The sequence below is a fragment of the Leptinotarsa decemlineata genome, unplaced genomic scaffold, assembly GCF_025532065.1.
Source record: "Leptinotarsa decemlineata unplaced genomic scaffold, Ldec_3_MD MMD2_P_RNA_scaffold_7, whole genome shotgun sequence".
Taxonomy (NCBI): Eukaryota; Metazoa; Arthropoda; class Insecta; order Coleoptera; family Chrysomelidae; genus Leptinotarsa; species Leptinotarsa decemlineata.
In genome coordinates this window covers 2907332-2926280 of record NW_027412534.1, presented here as the reverse complement: position 1 = coordinate 2926280, position 18949 = coordinate 2907332, and the positions used below count along the sequence as shown (strand labels likewise).

The 18949-nt window shown below is 33.7% G+C and overlaps 1 protein-coding gene across 1 annotated transcript; it reads right to left on the bottom strand.

The window, feature by feature from the left end:
* Positions 1 to 17592: 17592 nt before the first annotated feature.
* Positions 17593 to 18429, bottom strand: LOC141480248 (uncharacterized). The gene has a single exon (XM_074170121.1). It carries the CDS (start codon positions 18427 to 18429, stop codon positions 17593 to 17595), a length of 837 nt encoding a protein of 278 aa, XP_074026222.1.
* Positions 18430 to 18949: the final 520 nt, after the last annotated feature.

The window sequence follows — 18949 nt, the reverse complement described above, 5'->3', positions numbered from 1 at the left end:
GTTTTGGAGTTTCATCTTTTGTCTTGTTGAAGATAGATTCAAAAGTTAAAATTGTTTAATTTGCAATTCAATTTTTCTCAAACGGTTTCAAAAGTCTGGTGAGAAGTAAAGTGTGAAATTATCACTTTTATTATTTTGATTCAAATCCACTTGACCATTAGTATTAAATTAAAAAAGTGAAGTTTTCTGATTCATCGTTAAATAGTAAGTATCTGCTTTCCTTTTTAGTTCATTGCATTATTCAGCTTATGTTTTCGTTGATCTTGCGATAAAACTAATAAATGATTTGTAAGTATACATAATTGAATGTAAAAATTTATAGTGATAATTTGACTGTTTTTTATAGAACTAACAAGAGGTTAGAAGTTAAAATAGTCTGTGTTCAATTTTGTTTCAGACTGTCTTTTAAAATCATTGATGTGAATGTTGATGGGATAAATGAAGAGTATTTGAAATTTTCATTATGGTTTGACAAGACAAGATTCAATAATATTCGAAAAGTGATTCTTTATGCAGTATATAATGAACTGTCCTCGAAAATCTTATGAATTTCAAATATCAAGGGTGATTGGAAGGAGTAATTTATTGAGATATTATTTTATTCAAACAAATATAACCCGGCCCAAGTTCAAGTTTGTCGTTTGTTCTTCTTTTCCAAACGATGCATACGCTCCGTCAAGAGTTTAGTATGCTCTTTCAGAATTTTGTTTGACTCCCTCATCTCTTCTATGATTTCTCTCAAGTGCTGATTTTCTTGTGCCATCATCCTGGAATGGGGGACATCACATACTTCAATTTCAGTTTTCAATTCTCGTATCTGTTTTCGCAAATCTTGATTTTGTTGTTCACTACATTCTCTGAATTTCCGGAGGTTCTCATTGCATGCTTCTAGTATTGTTAGATCTTCATTCAAATTCTGATTTTTCCACTCGAGCCTACCCATTTCAGTTTCTAGATGATAAACTCGAATATTCAAACGATGAACCTCTTTCTGAAGTTCACCGACACCTGCCAATTGATCTTCAACCAAACGCTTATCTTCATCAACGGGCAAAGGTTTCTCACAGGTAGATCTACTGAATTTCTTATCGTTTCTTCTGTAAAAAATGGATAATGATCAATATACTTCAAATTGAGTGTTGATTGTCTAGAATTATACTAAAAAAGTTTCTCTTTTTGAGGAACAGAAACCAAATTTGAAGAATGAGTCAGAAACCCATAAAAACGACACTGAGCCAGGAAAGTGAACATAAACCAGGAATAGATGAACCATTCATTGTTCCTCAACTTCTATTCGTATGCTGTTACAAAGTTGACTATTTACATAAACAATTAGCGAATATAATTTCGGTTTAGGAATAAATACAGAATAGTCTAGAAATTGATTGCGTTTCAGATAAAAGTGAGAATAATCTTCTGGCATGAAAAAGAAAGATGAATACAAATCCTCCAGAAAACAGAAATAATGACAAGATAAACCGTTTTATTTACAATCAGTCAAATTTGGACAACTGAATAAATTAGTATTCGACAGAGATAACAACACGACAAATCCCCAAAAAACAGGTATTCTGTATCTGTAGAGTAGGGAGGGTGAGTGTAAGCCCACGCACTTAGGCCACATGTGACCCATTGTACATCCTCCCGAGGAGTTGTCCTCCTAGGTCGTCGTCCATCCTGTCCTTTCCAGGAAGGTGGACAGGTCGCTGGGAGACATCTCCTTTATATCGGCAGGTGTAGGCCAAGACTCGCCGAACACACACTCTCTTATTGACGATAACTCCGGGCACTCGCACAGGACATGCCTGACAGTCTCATCTTCCTGTTCACACATCCTGCATAGAGGTGTGTCCACTAGCCCCATATTATGTAGGTGTTTCCTTAGCTGACAGTGGCCAGTCAGAAATCCTACTGTAAGGCGTAGATTTTTCCTGGTCATCGCCAGATATTTCTTCGGCGCCAGCTTCCCAGGGTCGCCCAAGGTGATCCTGGCAAGATTACATCCTTTGATTTCATCCCATCTCTTTAGAGATTGAGCATGGGTGTAACTTTTGACTAGTTCCGCAATTGTCGAAGTCATCAGGCCGTGGGTGCCACTTGGTCCTAAAATTCTTAGTCCAGCCGCTTCCTTGGCTAAAGAGTCGGCAATGCGATTACCTTTACTCCTGTTGTGCCCTTTAACCCACCTCAGGATAATGTTATTATCTATCGAGGCTTTGGCTAAATCTTCGTGGCACTCTAGTGCTAGCCCTGAAGTAACACGGTGTCTGTTCAAGGCTAATAGTGCTTGTCTGCTATCAGTGCAGATTGTAATGTTTTTGCCAGAAATTCTTTTCTTGGTTATTTCTTTTGTGGCGATTGAGATACCAGCCAGTTCTGTTTGGACCACGCTGGTATTTCTTCCCATTCCCCACTTAATCCTTAGGCTTAGTGATCTGGAGTACACTCCACATCCTGAGCCTTCTTTGGTTTTTGAGCCATCTGTATAAATCCGTATTGCATTTGTAACATCTGACTCTGTGTTCTGCTTGATTTGTATTTTGTAGGGTTTATTAAACACAAACCTGGGTTCAATTGCATCACTTGTTGCCTGCAGCAGAGGTTGCGCAGTAAGCGCTTTCTGCCACAGGCCCAACCTCAATCGACCCATTCCTACTTCTAGGTTTACACCAGCCGTGTGCAATCGTACCATGGCCATTAACGCAACCTCCTTAACGTACAGGTCCAGAGGGGTCAGACCCGTGATTAATTCCATTGCCGCGGTTGGTGTTGTTCTCATGGCTCCTGTGATGTTTAAACAAGCCAGTCGCTGTATTTGGTATAATTTTTGGATGGCCGTTGCTTGTAGAACTTTAGGTCCCCATGCAATGGCTCCATACGTTAACATAGGTCTTATTATTGCAGTGTAGATCCAGGCGACTACACGGGGTGAAAGACCCCATGCGCGTCCCACTGTCCTCCGACATTGCTCATAAGCCACGTATGCTCTTTTTGCTCTACTCTGTAGATGAGAGTTCCATGTTAGCTTCTTGTCGAGGATAATACCAAGGTATTTCACCTCTTCAGAGAAGTTTAGTTGGCTTTTGAAGATTTCAGGAGGTTTTAAGCTCGTTAAACTTCTTTTCCTGGTGAAAAGGACCATCTCAGGTATTAATTACCATGTACTGAAACTTTATTTCAATACAATTCCAAATTTCAATGGTGATAATGAAAGTACTCTGAAAATATTCATTTCACCTCCTGAAATGTTCAAGACTTGACGATCCAACCAATACATTTTTAACAGAAGCTATTAACGGAGAAAATATCAGGAAATGCTTCGAGTAGACTTAGTTTTGGATACTAAGAAAAATCTAGATTGTCTCGTTCAAAATATGACTATTATGAAACGAATCGTTTCATTCTTTCGGTTGAGAAGATTGAGAAAAGTCGAAGTATAATTGATCCAAAATGGATGTGGCCGTTAGGTACTACGTGGTACAAGATCATAATGAAAAATGATGTTTCTTCAAATATGAAAAGTTTTATATCTCATTATTCATGTTCAAAATCAGTTTGAATGAACAACAGTGTGGAAGAACTTCAACCTTCAAATTGAAATATTTTGACGAACTTTCTTTGAAAACCTTCATCCGTAGTTTAACTGGAATGATACACGATATAGTTAGACTACGAAATCTAGCCAGTAGAATATATGAAACACTTACCTCTCACCCTTACGAGGAGCATTCTTTTTTTGTTTGGCAACCAAATCATACACATGGGAAGATTTCTGCCGTCAAGCACAACGTCTATACCAAGAACGTTTTCCAGACAAGACACATTCCGTCACGAATGACTTTTTCGAGAGTTGTAGAAAAATTGCGAACTGGGTCATTTCCTTCTACTATAAAGCATCGTCATCATACGAGATCTGTTAGAACTGAAGATTTAGAGATCAATGTGTTGGCTTATATTATTATTCATCCACATGTTTCTATCCGTACTCTTGCAGAAGAAGTCGGTGTGAGTAAATCTAATGTACAGAGAATTCCGAAAGAAAATAAATACCACCCATTCAAAATTCAGTTGGTACAAGGTTTGAAACCCACGGACTTTGAACGACGACTTGAATTCATTGCTTGTATTCAGGTTCACTAGCGTAGCAAATAGAAATTATTGAAAGGTGAAATTGAAACATATGGCTTCGAATGAATCCAACAAATTTCATGTGAACTTATCGAAAATGCTGAAAAAAATAACTTCAATTTGTAGTACGGGAAAGGCAAATAAATAGAAAATACAGTATAATAAAGGTCAAATTGAAAAGTATGTTAACAGACCAGCCAGATTTTTTAAACTGCGTCCAAAAAGGTATTTCTTGTAGCTTACAACATTCAAATGTTGCAGACTTTTCTCATTTTTTGTGATTTTCAACATGGAAAAAATACTAAAAATATCTTTCATACCTTCAGATGATCGTATCTCGAGAAAAGTTGAGCATGTAATGTTTGAATACCAGCTGCATTTTTTGAAATCTGACAAAAATTCATACTCGTACATGTTCAAAAAACAAACTTACATTATTTCACAAATCGCCAAAAATAAGAAATGTTTCACAATTTTGCGCGTCATCCTTGTGCAGGGGCCGACAATGGCAAACAAATCCATTTATATGGGATATTTTAAAAAATAATAGTCGTTCTCAAGACTTTACATTTTAAGCAATAACTCAACAACGCCGTAACCGAATTTCAAAAACCAAACATGAAATGATATCAGAATTTAACTTAGCATCTGAATATGTAATGTTATACAGGGCGTTCTATTTTAAAAAATGGAATTTTGGTCTGTAGCACCTACACCAAACACCCTGTATATTTAAAAATTATATCAAAATATAGCTCTCATAAACTCCTAAAACATTTGTATGAAACATGTTTGTGTATCTCCTTCAACAAACCAGTCTGTCATATAAAATGTGGGACACCCGGTATATATATATATATATATATATATATATATATATATATATATATATATATATATATATATATATATATATATATATATATATATATATATATATATATATATATATATATATAATGGGAAGCATACAATTTATTGAGTGGATTTGTTTGTATTGTCGGCCCCTGCACAAGGATGACGCGCAAAATTGTTAAGCATTTCTTATTTTTGGCGATTTGTGAAATAAAGTAAGTTTGTTTTTTGAACATGTATAAGTATGAATTTTTGTCAGATTTCAAAAAATGCAGCTGGTATTCAAACATTACACGCTCATCTTTTCTCGAGATACGATCATCTGAAGGTATGAAAGATATTTTTAGTATTTTTTCCATGTTGAGAATCACAAAAAATGATAGAACTCTGCAACATTTGAATGTTGTAAGCTACAAGAAATACCTCTTTGAACGCAGTTTAAAAAATCTGGCTGGTCTGTTAACATACTTTTCAATTTAACCTTTATTATACTGTATTTTCTATTTATTTGCCTTTCCCGTACTACAAATTGAAGTTATTTTTTTTCATTTCCGATAAGTTCACATAAAATTTGTTGGATTTATTCGATGCCATATGTTTCAATTTCACCTTTCAATAATTTCTATTTGCTTCGCTAGTGCAATATTTTTCCTTCCTTTTATTGCATGCTCAGAAGCTTAGTCAGATCTGTATTGATATAACATTTATTCATAATAATTAAGTGAATAATAATGAAGGCTCTATTTTTCAGGGAAATAAGTTTATTATGAAGGAAAATGAGGTCATATCTTATTAAGAACATTAAATGAATCCAATCTATAATCAGACCTGGGTTTTCTACCTGTACAATTATGTCTTGTTCGAAAGCTAAAACTCATGCCCAACAGCCGATAGCTTAGTAGATTCAGGATAACATTCAGACAAATAGATTTTGATGAATTTGCAGTACACAAAATGTTGTAATATCTATTAACAAATTGAGATGAACAAAAAACATTCAGTCTGATTATATTGCATTAGAATCATTATTTTGTTTGCTGGCTACAATACAAGCTTGCTTTGGTGTCCGTAACTTTCATTAGTTCTCCTTGAATTTTATAATCTTCACTTGCCCACTGGGTAGTATTACTTTAAACTTTCAAAGAGCGTAGCGGAAAATACCAAAAACACACAGAATAGTCACGGATTTTTATTTGTTTCTACAAAAGTTTCATAAGTTCATTAAGTATGAACTATAGAAATTAGGATACCTAAATACTTTTCCAGTACCCAGATTTTTAATGACTCGAATATATCGTCGGACCTGAAACAAAACCACGAATGTGAAAAATGTATATCTATATAGGTATTGTTATTGAAAAACTGTTAATGTGATATATTTTCAAATGTTACAATCCCAAATCAACTTTTTTTTTCAAAATGAGCATTGTTATCTGGAATCTAATTCAAATTTCTCATTGAATACATCGACCCAATTTATGCCTCTAAACTGAGTTGATCTATATTGAACAATCACACTATTTTATGCCGTGTTTTACCTCCATATTGCACCTCTTTTGGAAAATATCCTTAAATTTTGTACAATTTCTATTCTGACACACACAACGACTCATCGATAAATTCAAGGCCTTAAATTCTTGTAAGATCAAGAAGATCGGTACAGCTGTGAATTTTTTCTGTGCGTCGACTACTCTTTACATGAAACTCCACACGTTCGCTTTGCATTTGATCGCTCCGCAAGTTGAAGTATTTTCTAGTTTTGAAAAGTGTACGTAACGTGAATCTGTCAGTGAAAATGAGATGGTATGAAGAACGAACGAATTCATAGAACTATTTTGAAAGTTTTGTGTGTGACACCAAATCTATTCGAAATCCCATTGCATCAACACTGCCTCTCGAGTACTGAAATATGAAATATGGTGTGGTAACACTGATTTGTCTTGAATTACCTACTACCGTCCAGCCTGAAAGGTTTGAAAGGCTGCTATTCGTTTCGATGAAGTCATTCTTGGTTTACTTCTTGAACTGTATTAAACTCGAAGTTATTGAATTTTTTGGTGAAAGTGATATTTGAATATTCAATTGTATTATATCGTATACTTTTTCATCGAAAGGTAAAAGTGAGTTATGGATTCAACTAAGAAGAATATACGAAGCATTTTGACTTCTGCCGGATTGTCGATGACGATGAGAGAACTTGAAAAGGATTACGTTGAATTCATCAATGAACCGATTCCATATCGAAAGCATGGGTTTAGTCATCTTGAACAGTTTCTACGTTCAATGCCAGACACAGTCGAGGTGAGTATATTTTACACAAAATGATTTTACGATTGTTATTGTACTTTGTATGATCAAGTCTAGTATATTCGGTGATTTTGTCTTTGGTAATCACTCCTGCTACAGCAACTACTACAATTTCAGTTAAAATTGAATCTTTTCTGGAAAACTGCATACCTTCTGCCGTCTTTTAAAATCACAAACATTAATTTCAAAATTGAAATTATCGCCTTTAGACATTTGAATGTAGTGAGACTATGTCGCTATGTTATTGTCACGTGTTTTAATTTCAATATCACACAAAAATTAATCAACTAATGTCCACATATCACTGAAATTTCAGAGATTCCTTTTTTTGTCACCCGAACTAATATCGAGTAGAGTAACTTATTGGGCTCTATTGTTCTGATCTTATGTGAATATATATGTAAAATATACAGAATTTTTGAATTCTCGGCCCTTTTTGGCTTCGCGTTAAAAACGGAAACTAAATTATCAACCAATATGAAAGCAACTGAAAGCTATCATCATTCATAGATTATATAAGTATATTGTTGTTTAGCAACTTTCTCATCCAATGTTTTATTTGTAGGTGGAGGGATCTGGACCATACGCAATTGTCCACGTTACTAAATCGCAGAAATCTTCCCATGTGTATGATTTGGTTGCCAAACAAAAAAAGAATGCTCCTCGTAAGGGTGAGATGTAAGTATTTCATATATTCTACTGGCTAGATTTCGTAGTCTAACTATATCGTGTATCATTCCAGTTAAACTACGGATGAAAGTTTTCAAAGAAAGTTCGTCAAGTTATTTCAATTTGAAGGTTGAAGTTCTTCCACACTCTTGTTCATTCAAACTGATTTTGAACATGAATAATGAGATATAAAACTTTTCATATTTGAAGAAACATCATTTTTCATTATGATCTTGTACCACGTAGTACCTAACGGCTACATCCATTTTGGATCAATTATACTTCGACTTTTCTCAATCCTCTCAACCGAATGAATGAAACGATTCCTTTCATAATAGTCATATTTTGAACGAGACAATCTAGATTTTTCTTAGTATCCAAAACTAAGTCTACTCGAAGCATTTCCTGATATTTTTTCCGTTAATAGCTTCGATTAAATTTCAGAAGGTGAAATGAATATTTTCAGAGTACTTTCATTATCACCATTGAAATTTGGAGTTGTATTTAAATAAAGTTTCAGTACATGGTAATCAATACCCGTTTTTTTGGGATTCGTCTCTGTCGAATACTAATTTATTCAGTTGTCCAAATTTGACTGATTTTAAATAAAACAGTTTATCTCATCACTATTTCTGTTTTCTGGAGGATTTGTATTCATCTTCTCTCTTTTCCTATGCCATATTGAAGTTTCAGATAATTATTCTCACTTTTACCTGAAACGCAATTAATTTCCAGTCAATTCTGTATTCATTTCTAAACTGAAATTATATTCGCTGATTGTTTATGTAAATAGTCAACTTTGTAACAGCATACGAATAGGAGTTGAGGAAAAATGAATGGTTCATCTATTCCTGGTTTATGTTCACTTTCCTAGCTCGGTGTCGTTTCACTGGGTTTCTGGCTCATTCTTCATATTTGGTTTCTATTACTCAAAAAAAAAAACATTTTTGGTATAATTCTAGACATTGAAAACTCAATTTGAGGTACATTATTTATTTTCCATTTTTTACAGAAGAAACAATAAGAAATTCAGTAAATCTACCAGTGAGAAAGTCGTGCCCGTTAATGAAGATAAGTGTTTGGTTGGAGATCAATTGGCAAGTGTCGGTGAACTTCAAAAAGAGGTTCATCGTCTGAATATTCGAATTTCTAATCTAGAAACTGAAATGGGTAGGCTCGATTGGAAAAATCAGAATTTGAATGCAGATCTAACGATACTAGAAGCATGCAATGAGAACCTCCGAAACTTCAAAGAATGTAGTGAACAACAAAATAAAGATTTGCGAAAACAGATAGGAGAATTGAAAAGAGAAATTGAAGTATGTGATGTCCCTCATTCCAGGATGATGGCTCAAGAAAATCATTACTTGAGAGAAATCTTAGAAGAGATGAGGGAGTCAAACAAAATTCTGAAAGAGCATACTAAACTCTTGACGGAGCGTATGCATCGTTTGGAAAAGAACAAACTACAAACTTGAACTTGGGCCGGGTTATATTAGTTTGAATAAAATAATATCTCAATAAATTACTCCTTCTAATCACCCTTGATATTTGAAATTCATAAGATTTTCGAGGACAGTTCATTATATAGGTACTGCATAAAGAATCACTTTTCGAATATTATTGAATCTTGTCAAACCATAATGAAAATTTCAAATCCTCTTCATTTAGCACATAAACATTCACATGGATGAATTTAAAAGACAATCTGAAACAAGATTGAGCACAAGCTATTTTAACTTCTAACCTCTTGTTAGTTCTGTAAAAAACAGAATACTGTCAAATTATCACTATAAATTTTTAAATTCAATTATATATACCTACAAATAATTTATTAGTTTTATCGCAAGATCAACGAAAACATAAGCTGAATAATGCAATGAACTAAAAAGGAAAGCAGATACCTAATATCTAACGATGAATCAGAAAACTTCTTTTTTTTAATTTAATACTAATGGACAAGTGGATTAGAACCAAAATAACAAAAGTGATAGTTACACACCTTACTTCTCATCAGACTTTTGAAACCGTTTGAGAATGATGAAGTTGCAAATTGAACAATTTTAACTTTTGTATCTATCTTCAACAATACAAAAGATAAAACTCCAAAACGTTATTGTTCATACTCAATTTATTGTAAACCATGCTCCAATTGCAATGGAGAATATATTGGACAACCAACAACCGAAAGATTCAAGATTGTTTTCATAATATTAGCAAAATAACAAATTTTTTTCAATGCGTTACAGATATTGTATTGTCAAATTTATCTAAATGATTTGTAATGATAATAATAATATACTTCATTGTCATTGAGAATAAATTTTGTGAACAAAGCTTGTGATAAATAAATACAAATGTAAGTAACGAAGTATAAAATGGGATTATAAAAACACCTACAGAAAAGTAAAGTTATACACTATAGTTCAACGCCGAAATGTTGTATCAAATATTATCAACATATATATAATAGACATATAAACATATATACTTATATATAATATAACATAAATAAACACAACCATTGCACCGGACAATCAAACATTTACATCCAAAGAATATAAACAGAAATCTTATATAACCTAAATTCAAATATGCACATTTTGATCACACGAAATTAATTTCTGCTTTTCATAGTGGGAAATAACTTTCGACGAATCTTCCAAGTCGAAGACGTGCCTGATGGTTTCACTTCTACTCTCTGTGCGACATTAGCTGGATGGGTTGTTGTTTTTCCGTTGGGTGTCTGCCACACGTACCTACTAAGTCATAAGTCTGCGTGTCGACTTCGTTGTTATTGATGCTACAAATTCGATTGTATGAGCAAGCTAGTAGCATTTTTAATGGCCTTCCCGATGCCGAAAACAAAAAAAATACAGTCTAGTTTTCAAAATAATTCATGAAATAATTTTTTTCTAATGGAGCACCCTATATTTTATTATGCATGCCATCGATTTGTTAAAACAATCTCATATCAAAGCTCATATCATCTTTCTCCCTGAAGTTAAAAATGAGCGACTTATGACTTATTTCACTGGTTCAGAAAATGTATTTGTTTTGGCAAATAAAACGTCATGATTGTCCAAATATCCAATCTTCGTACTCATACGAATGACAATATTTTGTTAATAACAGCAGAAAGAAAAAATGCGCTGGGATTTAAACTCCTGAAACTCGTGATCATCATGTCGTATCACTAACTTGACACCAGTGAGCCATTTGGTATTAATTTACAAAACGATAATTTCCAATTTGGAATTCCACTAGCCGTATTCATTCTGTTAATCAGAATACATCTGCTATAATGATAACATTGAAGCCATTTTTGTACAGAACAAAATACTGGAGCGTCATATTGATGCGGTTGGAAAAAAATGTGTTTCAGTCGATAAAACAGAATTATTTTGAGAAATCAAGTTGCCTTGAAACTTTGTTGTGATATATCATGACAATGTCATAAATTATTGTAACTGTCAACTACTGTTCAAATATTTTTTGAAATGCCCATCAAGAAAAATGATATATTAGAATCCTACTCGGTTCGCCGAATAGGAATAGCGTAAGAGCACTCCAACGCTACATCAATTCGTTCGTCGATTCAGTAACACTGAAAAAGTTTTGAAAAAAGAATTAAAAAACGTTTTGTAATATCTGAAGATACAGATATTGACGTTTTAGACTACTTTGAGATAAATTCAAATAATTCTATCAGATTTATCTAGAAAAATCGCTGTTCCACCTTATGTTATTCAACAAATTCTGAAGAAACATAAGATTTCTCCTCATAAGTTGAAACCAGTGGTTTACGAAGGAATGCAGACAAGACCCAAACTTCTATAGAAATATTATACGGAACGATGAGGGTAACTATTCAAATGAGGGATATATAATAGAAAAAATTTTCATTCATCATTCATCAACAAGAGTATCGGAAGAGTTTTTCGATGATCTTCATCTGGAGGTTCGTCAGATGATCTATTTTCAGTAGAATGGAGCACCAGCACATAATTTCAAGGCGTGAAAATAATGTTGCGGGACTGTTTTGGAAACAGATGGATTGCTACAAATAGTCTTGTTGAGTGGCATCCTCATTCAACAGACATGATATCTCTAGATTTAGAACTGAACTGAAAAATTATATTGAAGCTATAATTAATAGAATTGATGGCCGAATTGTGTTAAAAGCAACGCGCAGTGTCAAGAGAAGGGCCGAAATATGTGTTCATCAAAAAGGCCAAGACGAAGAAATTTTTGTACTAGTGAAATAAATGAATATTTCCACATAAGTCGCTCATTTTCAACGTTAGGAAAGAAGGTGATATTATGCAATACAGCTTAAGAGCTGCAAAGTAAACATTTAATGGAAATGTTTCTAAATATCAGTTATGATTATGAGGATTTATTAACTGAAATTTATAACAAAGAAACATACTGATAATACCACTTGATATGGAAGATAAATCAAAAGACCAGATTTTCTAAATATAAATAGTCAATTTGTGAAGACTTATAGTCGAGCATCATTTATTGAGTGATAGGGGCATAAATAATTTCAATCTTTCAGTACCTACGTGATCTGCAGTTCGATTGTCCATTGCTCTGAGCTTTTTCTGCAATGAATTTCGAATAAGAAAACCTTTTATGATTATCTGAAACATATCTACATCAAAAATATATGTGTTTTAATAAACAGAAAAAGAACTAATAGCAATAATAACATCCAAAACGAACACTATAATTGTAATGAAAATTGAAATGAAGTATTTTATATACAAAAAGAAAATAATGGCGCAATAAATGTTCAATTTGGAGTCCTTCCAATCCGAGACATTTTTGAATTCGGTTATTCATATTATTTATTGCCCTTAATACATTTATTTGCTGCATTGTTGCGAAATTATTCAAAATCCTCAATCTCGAGTCTTCCACATTTTCTATCTTTCTGCCAGCGTAAATCCTATTTTTCAATGTCTCCCATAGAAAATAGTCCAAAATAGTAAGATCTGGTGATCTTGCAGGCCATCTTATTGGTCCATTATTTGTCTCGAAATGGAAGGACTTCAATTCGAACATTTATTGCGCCATTAATTTTTTTGTGCATATAAATTACTTTATTTCAATTTTCATTACAATTATAGTGTTCGTTTCGGATGTTATTATCGCTATCATTTCTTTTTCTGCTCACCAAAACACATATATTTTTGTTGTAGATATGTTTCTGATATTCATAAAAGGTTTTCTTATTCGAAGTGGATTGTAAAAAATGCTGAGAGCAATGGAAATATGAAAAAATATGAATAGGTACCTGAAGATGGAAAAAAAAACTCTCTAAAAACTCTAAGGTACATAGGGAGACGTGAAAGTTGCTATTGTGTTTTTATTCAACTCAGTCAACCAATTTCCAGGGACGTAATTTGAAAGGGAATAATTCACCCAATTATAATCGAATATTACCGAAACACCCCGAAATATAAAATGAAATTTAATTTCTCAGTATGAAGTGGACGTCTACAATATGAAAACTATAACAAAAAATACAGGTCCGTATTTAAAAATTCAAAGATGGGGGTGGCCCAAGTCAGGTGACACCCTATATAAAAGATTCATGGACATATTCTGATAGCCCACATCAAGTGTCAATAGCAAAATGTAAACAGATATTTGATATTTCTGCGAATAAGGAAGATATAGACAAAAACAATTTAGGATGTTTTGGTTTTTCCTGTATATCTCCAGAACCAAAAGAGCTATATTCGATTTTTTCACATCATTGAATAGGTCTCTGAAATACGCAACTTTGCCACGATTTAACTGTATGTCTTGTCGTTTACGAGATCCTCATGTACAGAAACGAATTTGAATAGACCTGTATATGAAAGACCTCTCTATTTTTGATGATATTCGAATCGGTGAACTTATTTCTGGTATTTCGTCGTGGTGAAATGAAAATTTCCGTCCTGTATTTTTTTTGCATCAGACATAATATTTCCAATGTTTCCCAGGTGAGGTACGCTAGTTTATTAATTTTTTCAATCTATGAATAACCTCTGAGGCATATTTCGTCACAAGAATAACATCAAGTGAAGAATGTGATTTGCTTCTCAACTGCTTTGAACCTCATTATGAAATTGTAACTACTACCTAGTCATTTCTAATAGACACACTCCGCCGCTGATAACCATCAGGTTTCTGCCGCTGATTGTAAAAAAAAAAGAATAATTCAGTACCCAACAATCATCACATCTACCAGACTTGATTGAAATGAAAACAGACATGAGGCGAAATAATAAGTCATGACAATGGTAGATACAAAAATTATACAATAGAAAAGTGTTGTTTTGACGCTTTCCAATACCACAGGCAGAAGGACGTAATTCGAAATCGAAGATAACGCAGTGAAACTGCGATATATGCAATCAGCTATATGTATAATTGGGGAGCCCAAGCGTGGATTTCGGGATTTACTAAAGCGCGGCAGATATATACAGGGGGATACCTTGTACCCGGTTAAGTACCTCCACCAAATATTAGCCCCATATATAAGGCCGCCTGTGAGGGATAAAGGATCAGATTAGTAAAAAAAATTGATTCTCAGAAAAATGCTTGAGCGCGTCAGATTAAGGTAGGGTGAGTTAATTACCTGCTCAAAAGTGTATATTCCACTAATATGACAATTTGAGAGTGACGTAAAGAAAGGAGAGGGCAGAAAAGTTGTAAAAAATAACGTCATTTCGACATTCTCGAGCGTAGCAAATTTATTTTAGTCTGAAGGAAATAATTCAAGGATAACGAAAAATATATAATCTGACGATTTCCGCAAGCCGAAATAACAAAAATTCGTCGATAAAGTTTAATGCGTGCAGTTGTGTGATACCTTTATTTTCCTCTCTAATTTTTTTTTTCTCTCTCACTTTTTCTCTATCTAATACTCTCTCACTCCGTCCCCACTCTGAATTCTGTTGCCATGACGCCATCATAGCTGATCACAGAGACTCGTTCGTGATGAAGATGAAGATGATGATTAAGCTTTGCAACCGTATATGTATCAATGGCCCTCGAGTAAATCCCCATTTTGCATTGTGGGCTTCCCTACTAATACGTTTGAAAATATTCACTTATATTTGAAAAAGACAACCAACGTCATCCATATAAAACCAGCATGAGAGGAGAAATCATGAGAAATCGCAAAAAGTAACTGAAATGGGTGACAAGAAATTGGTGCAAAAAGGTGCAAACAGAGCATTTAAGTTCAAGGTATCGATTATCACTGATTAATAATTGGTAAAACAATTTGTAACGAGTTCTATTAATACTCCACACAATCAATTGATAAATGAAGAAATATAAATGGAACTATAATTGGCTCAATTGGAACAATATAACAACTGACTTCATTTATTTACAGATGTGTTAGAATAATCATAATTTTACTATAGTTGCAATAGTGAACAATGAAAAAAGTTTTAGTCTTCGAATTGAAAGAATTATGATGGTGATAAGAATGATAATAATAGTAATCATCATTACTACCAAATATACTCGATAGTATATCTATGGCACCCTCGAAAACCGGAGGCACAAGGACACTCACTTGTTTCACATGTATGATATTCAATTTCATGACTCTGGAATAAGGATATCGATTAGTCCTTGAGGGTGGTGGAAAAGTACACGCATATTGTCGGCCTGAAATGTTACAGTTAAACTGTAGAAACCACTAATAATACCACACTTTTCTCAATTGCTCTGGAACAAGTTTATAAATATACATTACTAAACAAGGAAACGACATCTAGACTAGCTATTAGAAAATGATTTGGAAGGTTCTGTTTCTTTTAATAAAAAGAATACAAACATTTTTGTTTGAAGGTGGTTGACAATGTTTCGTGGTGTATTTCATCAGTTCGGACTTCCATTGTGTGATATAATATGAATTGATTTGAAATCTCTGAAAAAAATAAAAAGATTAACCAAAAATAACAATTTTATTAAAACAAAAAACTGAAATTACAAGGAAATAATATACAAGCCACAACCAGAAAATAAAAAATTGAAATAATAATATTTCTGAAAATTAAAAAATATTATTAACAAAAATGAAAAATAAAAATTTGGTTTGGAATCTTTCAATTTTTATTTTTCATTTTTGTTAATATTTTTTAATTTTCAGCTTTTATTAATATTTCAATTTTTTATTTTCTGGTTGTAGCTTGTATGTTATTTCCTTGTAATTTCAGTTCTTTGCTTTAATAAAATTGTTATTTTTGGATGATCTTTTTATATTTTTCAGGGATTTCAAATCAATTTATATTATATTAGACAATGGAAGTCCGAACTGATGAAATACACAAACATTTTTGTTTAATTACCACCAGTTAATTTCATTTATACGACCGGTTTTGGTTTAACCCCATTATCAAGTATAAAACTAAAATGTAAAATTTGAAAACCCGGTTATATAGGGAGTTTTTAGGTGAGATGGAAGAACAGGTAGTTGAACGAACCAGGGTGCCAACTCTAAAATTCGACACTGAAGATTATAGGGGTCGTTAAACTTATAAATTCAAGAGGGGAGACCTACATAAATCGAGTTGCTCGTTTAGGGGTATATATTTCTGGGTTTCAATTGATTTGTTAATTTCCATGGCTCCCAACAAATTCATTTCCTTCCCTTTATTATATATGTGTAGGATTTTGAGGTTATCTTTACTCATCTTGTGTTTTGATTCTTGAAGATGTTCATACATTGAAGATTTTTTGACCAAACAGACGTGTTCACGGAGCCTTCCGTCAAAATTTTTACCGGTTTGGTCTGTATATACTGCAGAGTTTTCGCCGCACTCTATTCTATATATACCTGATTTTTTCATTCTATCTCGTTGGGATTTTCCATTAAACAGAGTACTGCCTTCATTATCATTCCTTGTGAAAAGTTTTGTTATTTTGTATGTGGAAAAGTTATTTTGAATATTTTCTGAAAGTTTACCTGAGTAGGTGATGCTACCATATGTAACTTTATTGTGTTTAGTATCTTTCCATTTATTCGAAAATTTAACTTTCATTCACATTGTGTCGCGTCTTCGAATACTTAAAAAATAATAAAAATGAAAACAAGAGTGAACTGTAAGAATTGTGGCATAAAGCGAACTCACCGAATTCCTAGCACAAATCACTGCTTCTGAAAGGGCCCTTTCTTGGAGTGTTCTTTCTTCAGCTTCACTGGATTGTACAACAAAACGGGAAGTTAAAATGAGTTACCAAACAGTCGAAGATGACACAGAGTCTAGAGCACACACGGCGAAATAAAAAAATTAGCAAAATAATAGCGATTCATGTAGCGTACTTAGCATGAGATCGTAGGTAGGTCTCTATTCATCTGGTTTTGATAGATAAGCAGACTTCAATCGAGTCTTGAGCATGCGCCCTTAGAAGTCGCTCCATGCCAACAATAATAATAGTAATAGAAACAGAACATTACAAATAAAGACGCAACATTACCGGCCCCCAAAATGCATATGATTAAATATGCATTTTCCAATTCGAAACAAAATTATAATTTTCTAAAATAAAAAACGCAATATTAATTTCAAAAAACTAAATATATTCAAGTTGAAAGAAAAGAATGAATTTCAATCAATTTGTCTCCTCAATTGGTAGAGGACACAATTTGACCAAAGGTCGTGTTAATGTACCATTTTTTGTTTTGACCACAGCAACACGGGAAATTCCGTCACTACCCGGTTTCAAAGTAGTGATTCGACCTAAAGTCCACTGGAGTGGGGGCGTAACATTTTTTATCAAAACTAATGTACCCGGTGCAACCGGAGTCATCGGTTTAATCCACTTGCTACGTTGATGTAATGTATGTAAATACTCAATTTTCCATCGACGCCAGAAATCTTGATGGATTCGTTGGAGTAATTGCCACCGCGATAAACGGTTCAAAGGAGTTGACGTGAGATCGAAGTCAGGAACGGCAGACAGGGGTTCTAAAGTTAAAAAATGGCCGGGAGTTAGAACTGAAATATCATTAGGATCTGAACTTAAAGGTGTTAATGGACGAGAGTTCAATAATGATTCAATTCGAACCAGCACCGTATAAAGTTCTTCATATGTCAGAACCTGTTCTCCGATTGTTTTATTCAAATGACTCTTTACTGATTTGATTCCCGCCTCCCAAATACCTCCGAAGTGCGGTGCTGAAGGGGGGTTGAAGTGAAATTCAATATTCTCAGAGGACGCGGCCTCTTGTAAAAGTTTAAGTTGACTACAAGCTCCAATGAAATTTGTTCCGCAATCACTGCTTATCGAAGAACATCGTCCTCGACGAGCTACAAAACGGCGAAGAGCTGCTAAAAATGCGTCACTCGAAAGATTTGAAGCGAGTTCGATGTGAATCGCCTTTGTAGCGAGACATACAAATAGACATATGTATGCCTTAATAGTTTTTGATCCCCTACGTTTATTCATAGTGATAAAAAGTGGACCACCATAATCCACACCAACGTTAGAGAAGGGCTTAATTTGTGAAATGCGTGGTAGAGGAAGATTCCCCATGGGAGGTTGTAATGATACAGGGTGCGTCTTCCAACATGCCATGCATCGAGACACAATTTTGCGAATTACGCGTTTTGATGCCAAAATCCAATATTGTTGAGATGGTAAGAACTGTACAGTTCGTATACCTGCATGGAAATACTTTTTATGAAAATGTTCAAAATTAAATAAGTGAAATCTGAGTTACTAGGTAAAAGGAGCGGATGTTTCTTATCGTAAGATAGGTTAGAATTTGTTAATCTACCTCCCACTCTGAGAAGTCCCTCATTGTCTATAAATATATTCAATTTTTTGAGCGGCTTCGAAAAATTATGTGATTCAATTTCTTTTGAGAATGCTAGTTGTTGAGTATGTTTAACAAGAAGTTTCGTTGCGTTTTGAAGCTCTTTAGAGAAAAGAGAACCAGACAATTTGCTTCTCGGATTTTTCGAAT